The following is a 25,573-nucleotide window of genomic DNA, read 5'->3' on the forward strand; positions in this document are numbered from 1 at the left end:
TCCTCCTAGGTCTCTGAATGCACAAGAATAAAAGCAGCCCTTATTTACCCCTTAGCCAGGACTCCCAAAGACACTGATGTTCTCTCCCTCCCTTTGAAGCAGCCTCCACAACACACAGCCTGGGTCCTAGGAGCACAGGCAAAGCCTGCCGAAAGCACAGCACACCACTTGCCAAGTTAAAAGTAAATCTTCCCAGTGAGACAGTCTCTTCTTAGCTACTTAGAAGGCTGAGTTTAGGAGGAGCACAACTTGAGGCAACCTAGACCCCAAGATTCCCCCTTTCAACGAAGGAACTCATTGGTAGCATACACCTCCTGTCCCAGTTCCCAGGAAGCCTGACAGTGATAGAATGTGCATGCTCAGGCAGCAGGTGAGTCTCTCAAACATAGTGAGCAAAAGTCAGGGTTGGACACTCTGGAAAGCAGTGTGGAGGTTCCTCAGAAGGCTGAACATAGAGCTCCCCTACGGCCCAGAAGCCCCACTTTTGGGCATCTACCCGAAAGATTACAAGCAAGACCACACTAAAGCCACCAGCACAACCATGTTCATCACAGCACAATTTGTCATTGCTAAAATATGGAACCAACCCAGATGCCCATCGGTAGATGAGTGGATCAAGAAAATGTGGTTCATATACACAATGGAATTCTATGCCTCTATCAGAAAGAATGGCATTGCCCCATTCATAAGGAAATGGAAGGACTTGGAAAATATCATACTAAGTGAAGTGAGCCAGACCCAAAGAAACAGACTCTATGGTTTCCCTCACTGGGAATAATTAGTACACATCTAGGATAGTCATAGCAGAAGATTACAATAGCTCAATAGCTATGTCCATATGAACACATAAGATGATGCTAAGCGAAATAAACTCCAAGTTATGGAAACAAGTGGTATATCATTGTTGTTATTTTTAACATGCCATGTGAAATTATGCCCTTTTTCTTTTGTATTTCTTTCCCGTGGTTTTACCCCTGATAATACTGTAACTGATTTTAGTACCCTGGATACAGTATATATATGTATTGGAACTAGGGAATGGAAAGGGAATACCAAAATTGAGAGACAAAGGATAAAAAGACAAACCAATGCAACAGCAATACTTACAAAATCATATGCTATAAACAAACTGTACAACACATCGGGGGGGGAGGAGAAAAAGTGGGATGGAGGAGGCAGGTGAAAAATGAGGGAGGAGGTAACAATTTGGATGAGAAATGTACTCACTGCCTTATATATGAAACTATAACCCATCTGTACATCACTTTGACAATAAATAAATGATTAATTTTTTAAAAGACTTCAGTAATTCCAGGAGAGACGATCCTTTCTGCCTTTCGTAACAAGACAGAGATGTGCATCGTGAAAGCTGAATCTTATTTCTGTCCCTAAATTTCACTCAGGGCCACCTCCCAGCCCCTCCACCAAGGTCCTGAGGCCTGATCTTTTCCTGGACTACTCCAAAAGTAGCCAGGAGTGAAAGCCAATAGCCTAGAAAAAATGCTACCGCTGCCCAGGGCTGTACTTAGACAGGTCCACATCATTTCTTGTAGACTGGCCTAATTCTGGTCGAGCACAGTTGTGCTAATTTCCCTGAGCCCTCCGGCCATGTCTCTCCTGCCTGGACATTTCTGGAGGATGTGCGTGGCAGGGAGATGGAACTGGTTGGAGTCTGTGGGACTTGGTTTAGGAATTATAATGAAAACCTCCGACACTCAGGGACTGGGGACACCGTGTTTCCTGAACCACGCCCTCACGTAGAAGCTGTCCATCTGAAAACATCAAGCATCGGGAAACCTGATTTTCCTGACTTAGGAGCAAACCCCAAGCCAACAGAAAAGCTACTCCCGAATTTCCCTGCAGTGCCGGGGATGGCCACAGAGGTGCGCTGTTCCACAAGGAAAAGGAAGCCGTTCCTTTTCTTGGGCTCCAGCTCTCGGACTTGACCCAGAAAATCCTAGAGCAGAGCTCAGACTACAGTATAGAGTTGTCCTCTCTGTGAGCAGGGGAAACTTCCCATGGAGAGAAAGTCTAGCAAGTTCCATCCCCACACAGCTGGCGTTGCTGCCAAGGATCCCTGCCTCTGCACAAGGCCTGTGACCAACCTGGCTAGCTGTTTTCCCTTACAGATCACACTTCAATGCCCAAGAGTTCTACACCACAGTGGGCATGCGCACACTGCAGACCTGAGTATGGTGGGAGGAGAAAAGAAAGGCTGCCCTTTCCTCTCTGCCTTCCCTGGGAGGTAGGATGCTCTGTGTTACCGATCCACCCCATCTCACCACTCAGCTGGATTTTTGGGGTGGTGTTGTTTTGTTTTGTCAGATATTTTTAAGTAATCTGAAACTTGAAGAAAATAAGCAAGATGAAAGCTGAGAAAAATCTTTCTGTCCTTTAAAGTTACCATAACATTTTGCCCATTTAGTTCATTTAACTTCTGGTTTAGCCCGCTCACAAGTTTGCTCCATTCCCATTACAGACGATCTCCTTGATGAACATCCATACAAAAACATTCTCAGTAAAATGCCCTTTAGCAGAATTCAACCAGGAATCAAAAAAATCATTCACCACAACTGGCATTCACAACCAACTGGCATCTCCTCTGAGATAGAAGACTGGTTCAGTATACCTAAAAGGACAAATGTAATACGGCACATAAAGAGACTCAAGGGTGAGAATGACATGATCATATGATTGTTAACAGGCAATCAATCATATGCTCAATAGATGAACATAGCTTAACACGTAATGAAGGCTAAACAAAGAGCCAGTACACAACTAAATGCTGAAAATCGGAAACAATCTCTTCTAAAATCTGGAACAAAATGAAAATACTTTCATCACCTTCTTCCTAGGCAGAAAACAAAGAGGAAGATACAAAAGGAATTGGGGAAGGAAGCCCCAAGATGGCACTGAAACAACAGGGAATAAGCCTAGCACGCTCCAACCACACAGAGTTCGGGGTCCCAACACGCTGTTTCCCCCCAAGAGACTGACAACAATGAAAAATCAAACACACAGAATCACAGGGACTGGAAATGAAACAAGGGAAAAGCTCATAAGTTCCATACACAAAGACAGAAAATCGTGAAGACACCTCCCCGACTCCTTGCTGGAGCATAACCAAGGTGCATAAGCAGCCCATGGCTGCCCGGGACTTCAGGACATCAGCAAACTGCAGAACTCAGACACAGAACACTCCCACAGTGCAGGTCCCAGACAACACAGACACTGAGACCAGAGGGGAGACACAACAGCAGCCAAACCCAGACATCTCCCAGAGTACCACAGGACAGCCCACAGCCAGTCCCGGGATCCGTGAGGACCCTTCCCAGGAGCCCTCCCACCAAGAGACCAGTGCTGGCAATGACCCACAAAGCCTAACTTGGACCCCACTCTCTCCCACCCAAGAAGGAACACCATATTTTACAGGGACAAAGAGACAAAGAGGCCAGAGCCCTAACCCATTCCCCGCCCCCCTCCCTTGCTAGCTTCCAGTGGGAGGCCACAGGGACTCATACTTGACAGGCGCTAGGACCCTGTATCTCCCATGGAACTGGAATCAGGATCATGCCCACAGGTCAGGAGCTGGCAGGAGGGCTCTCCTGCTGGGAACTGCGCCTCTGTGCCTGCAATGGCCCTTGGGAGAAGAGTTCCTCACCCGCCAGGATGAGCCAAGCAAGTGGCCTGCATGCCAGCCCCTTGGGAAGCACAAATTATGGCAATGCGCTTGTGCACTCCCCCGTTGGGAGTTACTGCCACTGGAGGGAGACATAACCACTAAACTAGAAAGACAGCCAACCAACTGGGAAAAGATATTTACCAGCAATTTATCAGACAAAGGCTTAATATGCATCATATATAGGGAGCTCAAGAAATTAATCCTTCCCAAATCTAATAAACCAATCACTAAATGGGCAAGGGAGCTAAAGAGAGACTTCCCAGAAGAAGAAGTGAAAATGGCATAGAAACTCATGAGGAAATGCTAATTATCCCTGGCTGTAAAGGAAATGCAAATGAAAGCAACCCTGAGATACGACTTTACCCAAGTCAGAAAGGCCTATATTCTGAATTCAGACAACAACAAATGCTGGCAGGGATGCGGAGAAAGAGCAATCTTAGTGCACTGCTGGTGGGAATGCAAACTAGTTCAATCACTCTGGAAAGCAGTCTGGAGGTTCCTCAAAAAACTAAACACAGACATACCCTACAAGCCTGCCATACCACTCCTAGGCATCTACCCTGAGCAACAGGAACCAGGATATGACAAGGATACCTGCACCTCCACGTTCATTGCTACACTGTTCACAATAGTCAAGACATGGGAACAACCCGGATGTCCCACTACAGATGAATGGATCTAAATTTTACATGGCCATTAGAAAGGATAAAACAATCACATTCACAAGGAAGTGAATATAACTAGAACAAGTCATGTTGAAGGAGACAAGCCAAGAACAGAGAGGCAAATGGTGCATGGTCTCTCTGATATGTGGATGATAGATTTTGAATGCAACAAAATATGACAAAGTAAACAGGACACAAGATACCAACACACAGTGAGACCCAAAGAGGAAAGTGTGGGGAGAAAAGCAGCAAATGGTAAGACCCAAGCACCTCTTCATGTGTACATAAATCCATCCTTTCATTATAACATCCCTGACCACTACTTCTCCAAAAAGGCCTGCGTGGGAAAAGGCTTTCCTTGTCAGGAAAGGAATTCATCTACCCAGGCCAAGGTGGAAGAGACACCCAGTGGCTGATGATCCCTTCAATATTCTCTGTATGCCAGACATCTTCCATGAGTGAGTTCTCTAACTTTGTGAACTGTAATCTCTCTTGGACCAGCTTCTTGGGAGGCTGTCTGCTTCTACGCATTGACAGGATCCAGACAAAATGAATCTTGTGCCCCTCACTAGGGGAGGTTGTTTGATATAAAAGTACCCATTATCTGAAACAAAAACAAACAAACATGTTCACAAGCCCTGTTTTTCTTTATCATTTTAGGTATATGCCATCATTTAATTCTCTACTATAAAAAAAAAACCCCATGCAATGTTTGAATGAAATAGTTCACAAATTCTACAGCAAGAGGTACTTTATTCATGCTACTTTATTCATCTTACACAATGAGACTTCATGTACCATACTAAGCCTATTCCATCAAGTACTTGGTCTCAATATTACCCCAGACCACAAGGTAGCCGCTTTGAAGGCCGGTGTCCCTCCAGCGCTAGTCATCCAGAACTGTGGACACGGTGGTATCATTCCACTCACTGCTCACAGAAGCTGAAGTCAGCTGGATGCTCTTATCCACAGTGGGCACTCTTCCCCCAACTGTCTCAGCCGTGTTCCTCTTCGGCCTCAGCAAAATAATGAAGCACTTGGGAGCAAATATACAGCCCAACAAACCGTAGCTGGATGCCAAGATGGCAAAGATTTCCACGGCCACTTTGAATTTGCCTTTGGTGCTCAAGTAGGCGGGGACAAAAGAGATCCAGATGATGAAAAAGGCCAGCATCCCAAAAGTGATGCATTTGCCTTCGTAATAATTATCTGGCAACTGGCGAGCCACAAAGCTGGTGAGAAAGCACAGGAAGGCCAGCAAGACGTCGATGCCAAACACGACGCACAAAAACTCGAGAGAACCCTCGTTGCACTCCAGAATGATCTTGATCACCTGAGACTCCATGTTCTTGTACACCCTCGGGGGCCTCAGCAGCAAGTAGGCGATGCACAGGCCGAGCTCCACCAGCATAGACAGGAACACGATGAGCTTGCGAATCACGGGGTGCATGGAGAGAAGCCGAGTCTTGGAGACAGAAATCCTGTAGGCCAGGAAGAGCGAGATGGTCTTTCCGAGAATGGAGGAGAGGCAAAGCGCGAAGCCCAGGGCCAGGGTGACCTGCCGGGCCCTGCAGGACCATTGGTTGGGCTTGCCGATGAAGAGCAGAGAGGACAGCACGGTGATGAGGAGCGCGACCTGGATGAGGAAGCTCAGCTCCCGGTCGTTGGCCTGCACCAGGGGAGTGCGCCTGTACAGCACATACACCACGGTGACCGCCAGCACCGCCAGGGCCCCCAGGACGGACAGAATGACCAGGGTGAAGCCCAGGGCCTCGTTGTACGCGAGGAATTCCACCTCTTTGAGCACGCACTTGCTCTTGTCTTCATTGGACCAGTAGTCCTCCCCACACTGTGTGCACTCCCTCTCCCCTGGGGAAGGAACGAGAGAGATCACTGCCGGGAAATCCTGTAGCTGGAAACAGCTGAGAGCATTCAAAGGCCTGGAGCAAGGATGCGCTAATGAATCTCACATAGAATACATGCACTTTCTCACAATAGTGAGAATAAAATGGAGTGTAATGCACAGATACTACAGATTGAGAAACATTTTCTTCAATTTTTGAAGTTTAGTGTTTCTTTTCAAGTTTAGCCTTTCCTTTGATGCTCTTTCCAGAGCACACTAGTTTTTTTTTTTCTCCTCCAACTATCTACTGAGACAGGAGTTGTGCATACTTATAAAGCCCAAGACCATCTGTGAGTGAGGAAATTCAATGTACTGAGGCGAAACCTCCAGGAAGACTATTACAGGGATATGGTGCATAGAACACAAGAGTTTTTAGTCTTCCAGTCAATATCACCTCTTTGGAAGAGAAAAGTGTGGGGCATTTACCCAGAAGGAGTTTGTAAGAGAAATTGTGACATATAAAAGCAAGCTATTTGGGATGAGTTTAAGGTGATATGGTAAAAAAGGATTTCTAATGCTCTTTGAGAAGTTTAGGTAAGGATTGGAATTCCTTTCCAATGACTTCTGACTGTTTACCAGACTTCTTTGATGTAATCCACTAAGCCACATGATATCTAGAAAGTTCTTCATGCTACATTGTGGAAAATTTTTTTTCTTTTGGGGGACAATTTTACATTATTTAAATTCTTTTACACAAATTGTTTCTGAAGGCCATTCTACAAAAGACAAGAAAATTCCGTGTCAAAATTAAAACAAACTTGTTCCCACAGGCTTACGAGGCTAAAAACACTAAGCATAAGTAGAATTCTGCTTATACGGAACACCACTTTGGCAGGCAGTAGAGATGAATTCCCATAGTGATGATTACAGAATTCAATATGTACTCTAAACTCTAGTGTAAAGTCTTACAGCCTTATGTCAGTAATCTTAAGGCATAGAATCCCACAGTTCCCAGTTAAAGATCTCTCAAGTTCATCTTTGTTCTTTTTCAAATAGGAAGTGAAATGATAATTAATCAAGTCCCAAAACAAATAATTTAAGAAACTTTGCATTAATTATTCACTCTTATGTTTCATATTGCCTTTATAAACTTCATTGTTATAGAACTTGTCCCAACTTCAGGTTTTGAACTAAAATCTAATTTATGTATTTTCTCATAATGCACAGAACATCCAATAATTTGTTAGTCTTTTTCTTGTTGTTGGTTGTGGGGCTTGAACTCAGGGTCTAGGCAATGTCCCTAAGCTCTTTTGCTCAAAACTAGCACTCTACTACTTTGAGCCACCACGCCACTTCTGGGTTTTGAGTGGTTAATTGGAGATAAGAATCCCATGGGGAGTTTTCTACCCAGGCTGACTTAAAACAATGATCCTCAGGTCTCAGCCTCCTGAGTAGCTAGGTTTACAGGCATGAGCCACCAGTGCCAGGCTTTGCTTACTTTTTTTTTTATTCTTCATGCTCTTTTGCAAAGATTTGTAAGAATCATTTTGTCAACACACGTTTAATTGAATTGCATTTTTCAATTATTTTTTCCAGTCCTGGGACTTGAACTCAAGGCCTGGACACTGTCCCTGGGCTTCTTTTGCTCAAGGCTAGTCCTCTACCACTTGAGCCACAGCACCATTTCCGGCTTTTGTGTATGTGGTACTGAGAAATCGAACGCAGGGCTTCATGCATGCTAGGCAAGCACTCAGCCCTGAATTGCATTTTAAGAACAACCATGTCTACCTGGTTTCTCTGACACATGTCCATCAGCACATGGGATGCAATCAAAGCAGCAGATCGGTTGCCCCTGACGAATCCCTTTCCGGGTCCCAGGAAGACACACATCAGTGCACACTGAATGGGGAAGCTAGCAACAACAAATAACAATAAGCATGGCATACCCTTCTTCTTTACCATTGTGGGACTGAGAAAGTTCTTTGGATTTCCATGGAAGCTTCTAAAATGAATGCCGTCCTGAAAATAACAACTGATCCTTGATGAACCCCTCATATCCAACAACAGTCTCAACAGTGCTATTTGTGTTATAGGACTTGTTTTCTCCTCTTGAAAGGGTAATAAGGATTGAGACCTCAGAAGAAGTCCACCAAGTAAAACCAGAGGAGGTCTCCATCCCAAGAGATCCACAAGACAATGAGAAGGGGGCTGGGGATATAGCCTAGTGGCAAGAGTGCCTGCCTCAGATACACGAGGCCCTAGGTTCAATTCCCCAGCACCACATATACAGAAAACGGCCAGAAGCGGCACTGTGGCTCAAGTGGCAGAGTGCTAGCCTTGAGCGGGAAGAAGCCAGGGACAGTGCTCAGGCCCTGAGTCCAAGGCCCAGGACTGGCCAAAAAAAAAAAAAAAAAAAAAACAATGAGAAGGACAGGCGGCTGGACTTTTTCCAAAGCCTCTAACTCTTCAATGATTCTGTATAATACTGAAATGGTTGAAATGCTCAACAAATAATTCAGAAGTTAACTTTTTTTTTTTTTTTTTTTTTTTTTTTGGCCAGTCCTGGGCCTTGGACTCAGGGCCTGAGCACTGTCCCTGGCTTCCTTTTTGCTCAAGGTTAGCACTCTGCCACTTGAGCCACAGTGCCACTTCTGGCCATTTTCTGTATATGTGGTGCTGGGGAATCGATCCCAGGGCCTCATGTATACGAATGTATACGAGGCAAGCACTCTTGCCACTAGGCCATATCCCCAGCCCCAGAAGTTAACTTTTAAACATTACCAATGACCTCACACAAGATTCAAAAAGACAAATTAAAGAAACAGAAATAAGGAAGTCAATTCCAGGCTTGAATGAGAAAGTCAGCAAAGGCTTTTCTTCTCCATCACCCTCCATGAATAAGAAGTCTAAGTAACAAGAGATTATATTCAGAAAAGATATAGAAGAGCACTAAGGACCATGAAAAACACAATAGCTGAACACTACAATGGAACAGAACTACAATGGAACAGAAAGGTGACCAAGTAAACTAGGAAACAGTTTGCAGCTCTGGTCCTGCAGAAGGATGGAGATAGAAGCCTCCAGAAGGGCAGCCAGGTGGCCCAGGAGACAGAATGGTAGTCCTAGTTGTGGAACAAATCTCTACTTGCCCAAGCGTTAAACCAGTGGAGAGTTTGAGAAAGGACAGTGAGCCCCCAGCATGACAGGATAGCATTGGATAAGACTATCTTTCACTGCTTATAGCTTAGAGAACTCTGGCAAGGTGACGTCTTGAGGTTCTGGGTGCGGGCGGCTCATTCCTGTCATCTTAACTACTCAGGAAGCTGAGATCTGAGAGTCCTGGTTCCAAACCAGGCCAAGCAAACAAATCTGAGGGACTCTTACCACCAATCAAGTAGGAAAACATCAGAACCAGAGGTGTTGCTCAAGTGGTAGCATGGCAGTCATCAACACATAAGAGAAGAGTGTGAGGCTCTGAGCTCAATCCCAGCACACACACATAAAAAGAGGCTGGCACTTCTGAAAACAAAAAGCAATCGTAACCTAAGGGTCTTGGGACACCCTCTGCCAGTTCCTTGGAGGCCACAGGAGGCAGCTGTAGAGAGAGATAGGTTTTGTCATGGTCAAACAGAGAAGTTTATGCAGCTACTGGTGAGCTGAGGAAGCCAAAGCCACGATTGTTGGCAGCCCACCTCACCAATGTATGCAAATTTCACCACCTGAGGATCACATGACATGTGAAAGCAGAGCACCAAGCCTGTAGCTGGCAGAAAGCTCAAGTATCAGCTGGCTGTGAGCGTTTCCAGACAGGCAGATCTTGAGACGGAGCTACCCTGAGGACCTGGAAACTAATGAACAAATCACAGCTCTGGGAGTCCTGGACACCTGGCCAGGGTATGGGAGCAAGACAGACATGGAGCAGGAAAGCCTGAGATACAGGTGCACAGAGATGTTGAAGACACTGCTACCAAGAGCTCAGAAAGGGAAAGGTGCAGAGGTCAGCAGCCTCATCTTATCTGACAAGAACAAGGTTCATTGCCTGAGGATCATATCAGAAATAGAGCACCGACCCACATACTCAGGTTCCCAGAGCTGCCAGCTGGCTGCGGGGTCTGTTGCCACTAGGGCTTCAGAATAAGTCACCTTGGGGACTTGCAAATAGTAAATAACCACAGCCAGGAGTTTGAGGACACAGCCAGAGTATCTGGGATAGAGGCAGCCACAAGAGGTGGCTGTGGAAGGAGGCAGCTAGACCCAGAGAGAGGTGTGAGCAATCCAGAACTTGGGCAGTGAGGGGCCTTGTGGTTGGTGACCCTACTCTCCCTGATGAATGGAAGTCCCAGTGCTTGAGATTTGCTGTGGAAAACAGAGCAACGAGCCCACAGCTGTGGAGTGCTCCAGCCCCAGGAGCTACCTTCTGGCAGTGGGGATTTGTCAACAGGTGTAGTTTGAGACAGAGCTATTCTGGGGACTTCAAAACAATGAATAATTGCAACTTATGGAGTCTTGGGACACCAGGCCACGGTGCCTGGGAGGAAGCTGGCCACAAGAGATGGCAGTGGAGAAGGAGAGGGTCTGACAGAGAAGCAGATGGTGGGCGGAGCAAACCCTTCCTTAGCTAGAGGCAGCCTCATGGTCTGAGAACTACAATGGAGCCAGAGCACCAAACCTAGGGCAGGTGAAATATAATGGCTCCAAGAATTGTCTGCTAGCCACAGGCATTTTCTGTAGAGGAGTGTTTGCGATTCAGCTACTGTTGGGACTTGAAACCCAAGGCACAACCATGGCTTAGGGAGTCCTGGCCACAGGGTCAGGGTAGATAGCCATGAGAGGTCATGGAAAGGGAGAAAGACAGATGGAATCCACCAACATCTTTAAGCATCAAAGAGCTCAGCCAACCAAGTCCATAGTGATTGTTGACTCTGCTCTCACTGGCAAATCCAAGCACCTGAGGACCATGGCAGAAGCAATGCAAGCTCAGAACTAGCAAAGTGCTCAACTAGGAGCTAGCTAATTACAGATTATGGAGGCTTACTGTGAAGAAGGACTGAAATTATGAACACAGGTCCCAGGGATCACATATCTTCTAGACTGGAGTAAAACACAAGGATGTGGGGAAAAGGGACCCTATACACTGTCAGCAGGAATGTACGTTAGTGCAGCCACTATAAAATTCACTATGGAGGTTCCTTAAAAAGCAAATGGTAAAACTATGATATTATCCTGCTACACCACTCCTGGAAAAATGTCTGAAGGAATATAAGTCCATATACCACTGAAACACCTATACGCACACGTTGACAGCAGGATTCTTCACAAGTAAAACATGGAGTCAATCTAGGTTCTCATCAGCCAATGGATGGGGAATATTACAATAGATAGTAACGAAATTCAGAACACCATCAGAGAGTACTTTAAAAATTTATTGTGTAAATAAATTGGAAAAAATAGAAGAAATTAAAGTCATAAATGCATATGACCTATCAAAATTGAGCCCACAGAGCATAAAAAACCTAAGCACATCCATAACAAGTGATGAGATTAAAGCAGTAATAGTTTCCCAACAAAGGATAGCCCAGGGCAAGACAAATTTGCTGATGAATTCTCCCAGATATTTAAAGAAGAACTAACAGCAAGACTCCGTAAGTTGTACTACAAAACAGAAAGGGGTGAAATGCTACCAAACTCATTCTATGAGGTCAATATTACTCCAGAATTAGATAAGGACACCACAAAAAAATGAACAATTATGGACAAATTTCCTTCTTGATAAAAAATATCTCAGTAACAAGACTTGCAAACAAAATTCAGTTACATACTGAGAAGATTATACACCATGATTGTGCATATATGCACAGTGGAGTATTTTTCAGCATAAAGAATGAAATTATGTCACTTGCTGGAGAATGGATGAAGATAGAGATCACTGTGAAATAAGTCATGGCCAGAAAGACAAATATGCAGAACCTAGACCTTTACAAAAAAAAAAAGAAAGAAAGAAAGAAAGAGAGAAAGAAAGAAAGAAAGAAAAGAAAGAAGGAAAGAAAGGAAGGAAGGAAGGAAGAAAGGAAGGAAGGAAGGAAGGAAGGAAGGAAGGAAGGAAGGAAGGAAGGAAGGAAGGAAGGAAGGAAGGAAATGAAGATAAAGTGGGGGGCTACTTGGTGGGGGAAGAGGACCAAGTGGGAGGGGAAAGTGGAAAAGAGAACATGATAAAGGATGTATGTAGTATGAAAATACCATAATAAACTCTACATATGTAAACATCACCAAGGAACTCTTTGTTTGTTCTCATTAACATATGCTAATAAAAATCAAAAAGACAAAAGCACAGTTTTGAGATGGATTCAGATGTGCAAGCAACTAACCTTGGATGATTCAGTGTTCCAAAATATTGTTGACTTCTTTGCAAAAACAATTTCAAATTTAGATGTGCCAAAATTGTATTCTCCAATCTTAACAAAGTCAACTTCTCCATTATCACCTGCTTGCCAGTTTAGAATATCATAGTGCCCAACATCCAAATCTCCAGCACCATTAAGCTGTATATTCTTTCCGTCATGGGTTGTAAATTTAACTCTTCTCATATAGTAGGAGAGCTAGAAAGCAAGGGGGAAGCAATTTGTAAAAAAAAAAAAAAAAAAAAAAAAAAACCAACAACACTTTTTAAGAAAATAGTCTTACAAATAAAATAATTTCAAACTCATATTTTAATTCATTGGGTTATACATTTTCTTCCTTGTTATACATTTGCCATCTAATAATCTCTAGTCACATGTTCCTATTCAAATTTGAAGGACGGTTTGCCAAGTTGAGACAGTCTATAAACATAACAAACAAGAGGTACAAAGACTTAGTTCAAACAAAAGAATACAAAGCATTTCATTAATATTTTCACATTATTATTTTTATAATATGAAAATATTATGTTAAAGTATTTCAGCTATGTTGAATTCAGTAAATTATAAAACTTAATTTTATTCATTTTTAGTTTGGTGACTAGAAAATATTAATTCCTGTGATACATGAAAATACTAATATTTATATTGGAATAACACTGGTTGTTAATGTATATGGAGCCAAATGTTTCCTGATCCTGTATATCAAGGAAAATGAGAACATTCTGACTTATCCTCCTATTACTAGTACCAGCAAATCCACCTCTCACTATACTTCTCCTCTTCCTGGATAGCACATGTGGGATGTGAAGGTGAGTTAAACCTATTTCCTGGTTTAGGAAAACCTCACAGACTAGTAGGGAGGCTACACAATAAGAAGAGCTACTAGTAGGATTCACTATCCGTCTACAGGTCCACTGGGAAAAGTGCTGATAAGGCATGGGTGGAAACAGGGTAACTGCCTTATGAAAACTGGAAACTTTTCACTTTCCCTGAAGTGGCCATGTGAGCTGGGTTTAAAGAGAATCAGTAGAATTCCCCGGGGCAAATACCTGTGAGAAGAATGTTCTAAGCCAAGAAATAACACCTGTGCCTCTCTAACGTTGCAGGAGGGGGGGGGTGGGGGAGGGGAGTCAGAAGCCATGGCCAAAGGCACAGCCATGGTGGAGTGTCTCTGTACCACACAGGGATAAACAGGACCCTCTGCGAACACAGAGCTCCCCGTCCTGCCTCACCAGTGAGTCCACCTGGCTCAGGCACCAACCTGTGTTCCTCGGTGTGGAGGGAACTCACCTGCACAGGGAGAGGTCCGCGTTCCCATCCCACAGGCTGGACTTGTGTCTCCAGTCAGAGGACCCAGCCCAGTCCCCAACCCTCCCCAAAGCAGTAAGGCCACACAGCCTAGCAGAGAGAGAGACTCTGTCGAGTCCTGTTGGCTCTCTGAAATGTCATGTACAAAGGAAGCAGTAGACCATTCCTGGACGAGGAAGAGTGGACAATTATTCCTCCCTGCCTTTGTCCTCGGGATGGAGGCCGAGCCTCTGGGAGCCTCTCAGAAGTGGATCCCCCCACCACTCCAGGTGGTCTTTGTAGTCTTTCAACAAACCTCACTATTCTCATGAAATCAATATTAGAGGGCACAACACAGTGCCAGGTTCACTGTGCTTGTTTTGGTTTTTGTCTTTTCTGTTCTTTTCCTCAAAGGCTTCCACTCCCCGCTCCTCCCCTGGAACAAGCCTTCCATAATTCCATTTAGCATCACTAGATGGTCGAGAATGGTTCAAGCAAGGCAAGGGCCAAGGTAGCCTTTGGGTCTCATAACTGTAATCCCAGCACCGAAAGCCTGATACGGGGGAATGTGGAGTCCCTCATCAGCCTGTGCTACTCAGCCTAGACTGCTAAAGCAAGACCCCGTCTCAAAGAGGAGAAAAAAATATGTCCAAGTAAACCCTGAAAAAGAAGATTTTTTTCCAAACAGACATTTTCTGACTCATGGAATAGGCTAAAAAGAGTTACAGCTCATATTTCCTTTTATACAAGTAGAAAACCTATCTTACTACATTGCAGGTTTTCTTTTTTTTTTCTCAAATTTTTATTATCAAACTGACATACAGAGAGGTTACAGTATCATACGTTGGGCATTGGATACATTTCTTGTACTGTTTGTTGCTTTGTCCCTCATGCCCCCCTCCCTACCCCCTTTCCCTCCCCCCCCCCAGGTGTTCAGTTCACTTACACCAAACAGTTTTGCAAGTATTGCTTTTGTAGTTATTTCTCTTTTTTTACCCTGTGTCTCTCGAATTTGGTATTCCCTTTGAATTTCCTACTTCCAATACCAGTAAACACGGTTTCCAATATACTCAGATAAGATTACAGAGATAGTGTAGGTACAAACATAGGAAGGTGATACAAAACATCATCAATAATAGAAACTACACATACACATAGGACGTTGAAAGTAGTTACAATTGTGATATATCACTTGTTTCCATAACATGGAGTTCATTTCACTTAGCATCATCTTATGTGTTTCTAAGGGTATAGCTATTGGGCCTTGTGATGCTCTGCTATGGCTTGCCTAAACCTGTACTAATTATTCCCAATAAGGGAGGCCATAGAGTCCATGTTTCTTTGGGTCTGGCTCACTTCACTTAGTATAACTTTTTCCAAGTCCTTCCATTTCCTTACAAATGGAACAATGTCATTCTTTCTGATAGAGGCATAAAATTCCATTGTGTAAATGTACCACATTTTCCTGATCCATTCATCTATGGAGGGGCATCTGGGTTGGTTCCAGCTTCTCGCTATGACAAATTGTGCTGCGATGAACATTGTTGTGCTGGTGGCATTACTGTGATTTTGTTTGTGGGCTTTTGGATAGATACCCAACAGTGGGGCTGCTGGGTCATAGGGGAGTTCTATATTGAGCCTTCTGAGGAATCTCCATACTGCTTGCCAGAGTGGCTGAACCAGTTTACATTCCCACCAACAATGAAGTAGGGTTCCCTTTTGGCCACATCCCCTCCAACAATTGTTATTATTAGTTTTCTTGATATATGACATTCTTGCTGGGGTGAGATGGAATCTCAATGTTGTTTTGATTTGCATTTCTTTTATGGCCAGTGATGTAGAGCATTTTTTCATATGTCTATTGGCCATTCTAATTTCCTCATCAGAGAAGTTTCTTTGTAGGTCTTTAGCCCACTTGATGAGGGGGCTATTGGTTCTTTGCAGTTTTTGCAGGTTTTCTTATAAGCCTACATTAATACTCTCTCCTTTTAACAATTTTTTCCATGCTGGTATTAAGGCTTTAACTCAGAGCCTGAGCACTGCCCCTGAGATTTTGTGCTTACGCTGGAACTCTACCACTTGAGCTACCACTCCACTTGGACTTTTTATTGGTTAATTGGAGATAAGAGCCTCATGGACTTTCCTGTCTGGGCTGACTTCAAACTGTGATACTGATGTTAGGCTCCTAAGTAGCTAAGATGACAGGTGTGAGCCACCTGCACCTTGCACTTTTCACATTTTTTTACTTCCTGACCTGCCTGTATCTCACTTGGCACTTTATAACTTGACTTGTCATTTTCTAGTTATGCCCACTACCTCAGTCCCAATGAACACACCCAGACCCAGCCTGGCTTCCAGACTCAATAGTTTAGCACTAGAAACAAGGCTCTCTGGAGAAAAGACTGTGTCAAATGGACCAGGAACAGTCCAAAGTATCTCCCACTGATCAACTGTAGGAATCCAAAAGCTACTTTCAAAAATGATTGTCAAAGGTGCACGGTCTCCTTGATATATGATTGTGGGGGGGAGAACAGTAGAGACCATGTCTGTGAAATAACAAACTTCTCTTCAAATGATATTTCCAAATATTTTGGTCAGCAACTTTACATTATGTATCTAAAGCCAAACAATTACTAAATAAACATAAAAAGGTCTAGAATAGAGGATCACAATAGCTCGACAGCTATGTACACATGATTATATAAGATGAGGCTAAGCAAAATGAACTCCAAGAGAAGGACACAGGAGGATTTTATTGTTATCATTATGTTTAATGTACTAGGTGAATTTCCTTTGGCATACCCTACATGGTTACTGTATGATTTTGGTACACTGGATATTGTATATATGCTTACCTGAACTAGGGAAGGGTAAGAAAAATGAGGGAGGGTGTAACAAATATTATAAGAAATGTACTCACTACCTTATTGTGTAACTGTACCTCCTCTGTACATCACCTCATCAAAACAAAATACTATATGTGTATATGTAAAAAAAAAAAAAAGATTCTCAGCTGGGCGTGGTGGTTCATGCCAGTAGTCCGGGATCCTGGCAAGGCTGAGATATGAGAATCACAGTTCAAAGCCAGCCCAGGAAAAAAGAAGTCTGAGAACACTTATCACCAATGAAACACCAAAAAAGCTGAAAGTGGAGCTGTAGCTAAGTGGGAGAGCGCTAGCCTTGAGCAAACCAAAACCAACCGCATGGACAGCACCCAGACCATGAGTTCAAGCCCCAGTATGGGCACCAACACATGCATGCATGCATACACACACACACACACACACACACACACACACACACACACATAAATGTAGACGATCTGAAAATCAAAGTAAAAATGATGTGAAAATTGCCCCACTGTGGGTCTGGTGTGCTCTAAACAAACAATTCCATGTTGTAGAGTCGAGGGTGAGACTCAGGAAGGGAAGCAGAGCATCGCGGGGGCTTACAGAGGGACCAGGATGCTCACATTTCCCTTAGACAGGAGGCAGGAATGAAGGCTATGAGCAGAGAACCATTATGGTTCGTAGTGATCGCGGGGAACACTCAGGATGCTGTGCCTCCAAGTGAACTGTTCAATATCACCTCAGGGACACAGGATGTGGAATGCCGTCTCCACGAGAGGCCCTCAGTCTTCACGTACTGTGTTCTGCCTGTGTGCCCCTCCCACAGCATAATGACTGCATCTTAGGGTTCCTTTAAGACCAGAGAAGGCTGGGAATATGGCCTAGTGGCAAGAGTGCTTGCCTCGTATACATGAAGCCCTGGGTTCAATTCCTCAGCACCACATATATAGAAAATGGCCAGAAGTGGCGCTGTGGCTCAAGTGGTAGAGTGCTAGCCTTGAGCAAAAAGAAGCCAGGGACGGTGCTCAGGCCCTGAGTTTAAGGGCCAGGACTGGCAAAAAAAAAAAAAAAAAAGACTAGAGAAGACCATATGACTAAATTCTGGCTAAGGGGTGTAGGGTACTGAACGTAATTTGATGAGTGAACATTAAGGGGACAGGCATACAGGAGTCTGTCCTTCCTAATTGCCGCTGGATAAAATGTAGACATGATATTTAGGCCCCCAAATTAATGTTAGAATAAGTGCTAAACTTCATATTGTCGATGGCAATGTGACGAGAGAGGAAACCTGGGTCCAAGGCAATGCCTAGGGAGTTTCTATCATTCACCAAAAAAAAACCTAACAATTCTGTGAACAAATGGAAACTGGCAATGAGCATTTAGGCCACATAATTAATTATGTTAGCTGGCTATCTTATAAAATAATCTACGAAATAGGGAGGAAAATTCAGAAAAATCTATAGTTCAACGAATGTCCAAACTACATCGTGAGTTAAAACAACTTACCTGCCAGGGCTCAAATGTAGGTATACAGGCACAATGCTGTCCTGGACTAAAAGGCCCTTTGTTTTCTTCACATCTGCTGAGCTCATCCAGGGCATAAGCCATAGCATACACAGCTTGTCTGACATTGTTTGTAATTCTCAGCTGAGACACATCCAGGTAGGTATTATTAAGATCTTCCAGCCTCTCCTCCCCAGTACACAACCGATCAGACATGGCCTCCAGGCGGTCCTCTTTCCCGGTCATATTCACTCGGTGGTCCAGATTGTAAGGCACACTGCTGTTGGGCCAAGTACAGTTAAATGCTGTCTGCCAGAATTCAATCGTCAGGGCGTTATCTGGATCCTTGCTGGGATGCACGTCATAGAGGAATTCTCTCAACCCTGGGATGTCACTTCTTGGTACTGCAAACCCAATGCTGCCACCAAAATAGGGGAAGTATTCCGGCTTTGCCATGAGGGCCGAGGTAATCCACGCTTCGCTTGCTATCCACGTCCTGTCAGTTATGTTGTGGTGCACCATCTCCAGCACAAAGGGACTGAGGTCCAGGTCAGAGGCATAAAGCACAATGACTTTGGCAGAGGAGTCTTTAATCGCATTCACAGCCTTTTGCATTTTCTCATTGGAATAGACTTTGGGGATGGTTTCGGAGAACGCGATGCAGAGATTGGCACTCTCCACATTTTCCTTAAAAACTTTAACACCATATTTTCCATAATCATCATCTGATGCGATAGTGCCCACCCACACCCAGCCAAAGTGCTGAATAAGTTTCACCATGGCCTGGGACTGGATATTATCACTGGGTACTATACGAAAATAACTTGGAAACTGGTATTTGTCGCTAAGAATGGAGCACGTAGAGGTATAGCCCACCTACAATTGAAAGCAAAGCAACACAATTATTAGAAAGCACAAGAATTATACAGAAGGACTTTCTACTCCCTTATCTACCCAGTTGGTGGGAGTGTTAAAGGGAGCAGCTTGCCCCTCTCCCAGTGCCAATCCTTCTCCTACTCCACCGTAAGGGGCTTAATAGGATTAAATATTAAGGCCCCAGGTGGCTCACACCTGTAATTCTAGCAACTTAGAAGCCTCCGCTCTGAGGACTGTGATATAAAGCCAGCCCAAGTGAGAAAGTCTGGGAGACTCTTACCTCCAATAAGCAGCAAAAAAAAAGCCAGACGTGGAGCTGTGGCTCAAGTGGTACAGTGAGCATAAAAATTCAGGGACAGAACACAAGCCTGAGTTCAAACACCCCAGGACCAACACACACACACACACACACACACACACACACACACACAGATAAAGATATTCAGTCCACAAGTTCTCAGATAAGGCTATAGCTCTAAAACAATGTGACTCCTAAGTCAAGCCCTCCAGCCTCTTCATCAGATCAACATCTGCATACAGATGACATTTAAGAGACCCCAACTCACTGTTTCTGTCTCTTCCTTCCTCCCTCTCATCTGTCTTTCTCCTCCCATTCCCCCCCGCCCCTCCATTACATTCTTCTTTCACTCTTCCTCTCTGCCTATATCCCTCTGCAAGGATTTGAGTAATATAACACCTACAATCTTACATTTAAGTCATGTTTTCAAACAAAACTCTTAGAAGCACTCATTTTATACTCAAGATAAGTCAACGAAGAGCAATTTTATATCCTCACGTGGCCAGTGGCCCTTGTGTGTATTCTCCATCTTTTAGAACTCAAGAATGGAGATCAGGCGACCATGAGCTCCTAACCATTTTACCACATTGATGCTGTAGCTAACCCTCAACCTCATCAACTCTACCATGAAGAACATATGTCACCTTCTCCCTGGTCCCAGCTCACATTACTAACACTCCACCCTCTTCTATATTGTAATTCCACAGCTTTGCGGCGGTTGTTTCCCTCATGAATCCAAGGCTAGCCCTATGTTGTCTTTCCTCTCTTTTCCTATTTTTATTCCATTGGGTGGAGGTTAAACTATAAAACTGCATTAGCAGAAAGATCATAAAAAGAGCATGAGAATCAATTTATCTGTATAAAACTTTAAGTCACTTAAGCCTTCTAAACCTTGGATTTCCCAAAATAGGGTATTGAGCTCTTCAAGTTGCTCAACTTAAATGATATAATAAACATGAAAGTTTCACTTCAAGATTTCTAGGAGAGGGCTGGAGATGTGGCCTAGTGGCAAGAGTGCTTGCCCCGTATACATGAGGCCCTGGGTTCAATTCCCCAGCACCACATATATAGAAAACGGCCAGAGGTGGCGCTGTGGCTCAAGTGGCAGAGTGCTAGCCTTGAGCAAAAAGAAGCCAGGGACAGTGCTCAGGCCCTGAGTCCAAGCCCCAGGGCTGGCCAAAAAAAAAAGATTTCTAGGAGAAAACGTACCTAAAGGTTTCTAGAAAACGTGTGAGCCAGCACTAATGTTTGATAGAAGAGAGAGCTCACAGAATCAGGAGCTGGGCCAAGCTACAGGGAATCACTGTGTCAGCCAACATTTCCCCTAAATTCCGCTTTCAGTATTTCCTGGTTTTTCTACATTTGCATTTGAAATCCTGTGCAAAACTGAGGGTGTTAGATCAGTAGTAGAACATCTGGCCTGTGTAAGGCCCTGAGTTTGATCCCTAGCAGCAAACCTGTGGCTACATAAGCACCCATGGGCTTGTGCGCACGTGCCCACGTGCACACACACATACACACACACATACTAGTGTGCACGTGATACTCTCCTTATAAGTACAAATAAGCTCAATCACCATTCAAATTAATAAGTCTTAATTTTTAACTTACATATTATTAAGATTGGCTTCATTTAAAATGTTAGAATCTTAAAACTCTTCCCATCTTGATAAATTTTCAGGCCCATTCCCGTGTGTGAATCAGTCATGAGTAATTAGCATTATTAAAGAAAAAAACTCAACATGAGACCCTAGGCTAATTACTGGTCAATTAACAGGTGTATACCAATGACTTGAATCGTGCTTCATAACGCTGGTGGGAACTGTGTTTAGCCGACCACGTGGTCATTAAAGCAGGACCCCAAGGACAGAATCTCAGTCATGTCCCACTAGGCAGTAATTCATACCTGCTGACTGGACACAGGACCTGGGGTAGCATCCTCACCAGTACTCCTGCTTGCCTCTGTAGCTAAGCCCACCCTCCCCTCAGCTCCTTGTTCCCTTCAAGTTCCACACGCACAGGTTCTGTTTGTGTAAGATAAAAGCAGCACAATATCCTGAGATACCTGAGGCAAATAATATAGTCCTAGAACTCTTGAAGCAGCGATCGATAAGGCTGAGCCTCCTGATCCAACTACTCCTGCCAGATAGGCCCCAGTGCTGTTTCTCATGTTGGGTTTGTCTTCTTCCTGCCCTGTGAGGAATACCAAAGCTGATTCCATTGCTTTGGACACAGTGAAACAGGAATCAAAGATCTGATAGCCCAGAGTGTGGTGGGGCAAAATGTCCTTCCTCTGATTGATCTCCTGGATCGTGTGGATCATGGCTTTCATCCAGCGGAATCCCCGGAAGTTGAACCTGGAAAGGAAATCACTCTTGTAAGGCTCAAGTCAGTGGGCAGGGCTTGGAGGAGAGGGAATTATGAGTTGGAATTTTGCTAAATCTTCAGCTGGCATCTCAGTTGTCTGGGCTTTTTTGTTTGGTGTTTGTTTCTGGATAGTTTTTTTAGGGTGTTGTTTTTTTCCATTCCTGTGGCTTGAAAACTCAGGGCCTGGGCACTGTCCCTGAGCTTCTTTTTTGTTCAAGGCTAGCACTTGGGCCACAGGGCCACTTCCAGCTTTTTGTGTTTATGTGGTAAAGGAATCAAACCCAGGGCTTCATGCATGCCAGGCAAGCATTCTATCACTATGGGCTGGTTGTTTTAATCACAGATGTTACAAAGTTGAAAACTTCAAGTCTGAGTCCTACTCATTGTTGTTTTTTTTTTTTTTTTTTGGCCAGTCCTGGGCCTTGGACTCAGGGCCTGAGCACTGTCCCTGGCTTCTTCCTGCTCAAGGCTAGCACTCTGCCACTTGAGCCACAGCGCCGCTTCTGGCCGCTTTCTGTATATGTGGTGCTGGGGAATCGAACCTAGGGCCTCGTGTATCCGAGGCAGGCACTCTTGCCACTAGGCTATATCCCCAGCCCCCTACTCATTGTTGATTGGGTATGTTGAGTAATAGAATGAGATACAGATAACAGACATATTAGATACAGTTTTTTAGAGGTGTTCTTGTTCGGCATATCCTTTGTATGTGCTGGTTTTCTTTTCTTTTTTTGCCAGACCTGGTCCTTGAACTCAGGGCCTAAGCACTGTCCCTGGCTTCTTTTTGCTCAAGGCTAGCACTCTGCCACTTGAGTCACAGCGCCACTTCTGGCTTTCTCTATATATGTGGTGCTGAGGAATCGAACCCAGGGCTTCATGTATGCAAAGCAATTACTCTACCACTAGGCCATATTCCTAGCCCCATGTGCTGATCTTTTTGAGTGCTGGTTTCTCTTGTCACAATGAAGTTTCCTAGTTAGGATTCTCTTTACAAAACCAGGTACCTAGTCATCCCTCAATACCTGTTTTTCCTCCATTATCTTGTTTTCCTCCAAACATTACCATTGTAAAAATTATGACAATACTTTTGAACAGAGTACAGTAGATTAGGTTATATATACTATGATTCCAATTATGTTTTGCCAGGTGAGTTTATTCTTAATGCTGAAAAATGTTGTTAGTGATGTCTCCATTTTAAATCCTCACAAATAAATATTAACAAGGTACTCCTTTCCATTCTTTAGTCATTAAAAAGGGAGTAATATTTCTCCTGCATTATTTTTTTTCCAATTGTCTCTCCACTAAATAAGCAAACAAGGACTCTAAGATGGTTTTCTTCATCTTCTGTAGCTAGTACCTAATCCTATGTCTTCTGTGAGAATTTTTTTTCCAGTCCTTAGGCTTACATTCAGTATCTGGGCACTGTCCCTGAGCCTCTTTTTGCTCAAGGCTAGAGCTCTACCACTTGAACCACAGTGTCACTCCCAGCTTTTTCTGAGTAGTTTTCATTGGAGTCCCACACTTTTCTCCTTGAGCTGGCTGCAAACTGCAATCCTCAGATCTCAGCCTCCTGAGTAGCTAGGATTACAAGTGTGAGCTACTGGCGTCCAGCCAATAAATATTTTAAATGCCTGACACTAAATTGCTCTACTGGCACACTGCAATTTTCCATCATGCCTCTTGAAGTGTGTTTTCTCTAGTTTTTCATGTGGTGAATACTTATCCAGTTAGTCTGGAGCCTGGCCCTGTCTTACAAAAGTGAATAGAATTGGCATAGCACTGTTGAAGTAGTAACATGGAAACAGCCAAGCAATTCTATTATGACAGGATAAAAGAGTGCTGGGTTGAGTGTTGGCTGTGAAATGTAGAGAAGGGGACCTAGAGACAGAGAATCAGCAATCAGGCAGAGACTGAAATGTGGCCCAAGACCTTAGCATTCCAAGATATCTCATTTCCACATTTATTCCGAGGGCAATACACTTTAAAAATAAACATAGTAATATCATTCAAGACACTTCAAAAACTGGAAAATTATTCACCTGCAGTGAATAATTCCTCCTCTGCTGCAAACTTGGCTTTAGAAAGGTATCCTCAATGTTATTTACAACACTGAAACCCTGAGATAGACTTACCTATATAATTCATTAACTCATATGGAGAAATGTCTATCATTAAAAACAATGACAATAATACCATTAAGTAAAACACATACTATGCAATGTTGTTCCTACAATTTAAATTACATGTAATCTCATGAACTAATAAATAAAGAATACTGAAATTTTTCTTTCATGAACTCTTATTACAATATTCAAAGTATTATGCAAGGACTGGGAATATGGCTTAGCGGTAGAATGCTCGCCTTGCATGCAAGAAGCCCTGGGTTCAATTCCTCAGCACCACATAAACAAAAAAGGCCTCAAGTGGCGCTGTGGCTCAAGTGGTAGAGTGCTAGCTTTGAGCAAAAAGGAAGCCAGGGACAGTGCTCAGGCCCTGAGTCCAAGCCCCAGGACTGGCAAAAAATAAAATAAAGCTAAGTATTACTATGCAGTGTGCTCTATTTTCCTTTAAATTCTTTCTCCAATCCCACCTTTGTGTAAATCCACTTAGAAAAGATTTGTTACTCCTTTTCTATTCCAATTCACTTTCTTCCTCAGTACAGTTTCAAAATAAAAGAAAATCTCCCTCTCCTACACATTTTAACTGATTGGCAGTTGGGAGTAGTATCTTATTACAATTGTGAATTTCTGAATTAAATTTCCCAAAATCCAATGTACACTTTGGAGTCAATAATAGGTAAGATTAAACCAGAATAAAATCACTATCAGATGAAGCATAGCCTGGCTCCTCAGATAGCCCATGCAGACTCTCCTACTGGAAAGAAAGTAATCCCAGGAAAAAATGGTAAGTTAGGAGAATCAAGTTCAAGCCCCAATATCAGAACCAAAAACAAACAAAAAACATTAAGACATAGACCATGAAGAGGTATATGATGGTAATGATAATGATTGTTTTTGCTTTACTTCCTCACGTTTTCAAAGCTAAAGTGATTGGAAGGGATGGTCAAGACATCTCTCCTTGCTTTGGTTACAATAGATCACTCGCAAATCTGGACTGACAAGCAGATTCCCCTTCCTGACACGACAAGCCCGGGTGGGCACCGCAGGGCAGAGAGAGGCCTTGCAGCTGCTGAAGGAATCTGGACATCAGCATCAGGTCAGAAATGCACCGGTGCCCCCGGCCGCACGTCCTCGCTGCTGCAGACCTTAGCCAGGACAGCCGAGCGGCCACACTACGGAATGGTGCCCAGCGCGGCTCAAAGGTGAATGCAAGCACAAGTCAGCACTGACTCTGCTTCACGGGGTCTGGGATGCAGAGCCACAGTCAGCCTCCTGTCAAGTTCCCAGGCGCTGCTGCTGCTGCTGCCGCCTGTGACCCCCGGCTCTGAGGAGCCTGAGTCCCTAGGCAAACTCAGGCAGAAGGATCCCTGCAGCTGGAGACTCAGGCCCTGCCCACCAGTGCTCACCGCACCTGCAATTGATGGAGAAGACTTGAACACAGCTTACCCTTCGCATTTGGCTGATACTGGCTCCAAAATAGACTCGTTTGCTGGGATGGTCCTGGAGTGAATAGGAAACAGACCTCCAATGACAACGGAATGGTTTTTGGCATCCACATAGCCATTCAAATCAAACTTGCCCATCAACCTGCAGGTCACTTCCTCTTCCTCTTTTTGGCCTTCAATGCCTAACTCAGCCCACACACACAGCAGAAGTCCCAGAACCAGGCATATCCTTCTGCTGGCCAT

At 44.0% G+C, this 25,573-nt stretch overlaps 1 protein-coding gene across 2 annotated transcripts; it reads right to left on the minus strand.

Moving 5' to 3' along the window:
* Positions 1–5,233: 5,233 nt before the first annotated feature.
* On the minus strand, positions 5,234–25,573 carry LOC125351350 (vomeronasal type-2 receptor 1-like). Of its 2 annotated transcripts, none has more exons than XM_048346030.1 (6): positions 25,332–25,573; positions 21,467–21,758; positions 18,231–19,103; positions 12,556–12,786; positions 7,979–8,102; positions 5,234–6,216 (listed from the first exon to the last, which is right to left on the minus strand). In XM_048346030.1, exons 1-6 carry the CDS (start codon positions 25,571–25,573, stop codon positions 5,234–5,236), a joined length of 2,745 nt encoding a protein of 914 aa, XP_048201987.1. The 2 variants fall into 2 exon arrangements, with proteins under 2 accessions (XP_048201987.1, XP_048201988.1); XM_048346031.1 differs by having other exon boundaries at positions 21,467–21,775; positions 25,346–25,468.

Source organism: Perognathus longimembris, chromosome 5 (assembly GCF_023159225.1).
Source record: "Perognathus longimembris pacificus isolate PPM17 chromosome 5, ASM2315922v1, whole genome shotgun sequence".
Lineage (NCBI taxonomy): Eukaryota > Metazoa > Chordata > Mammalia > Rodentia > Heteromyidae > Perognathus > Perognathus longimembris.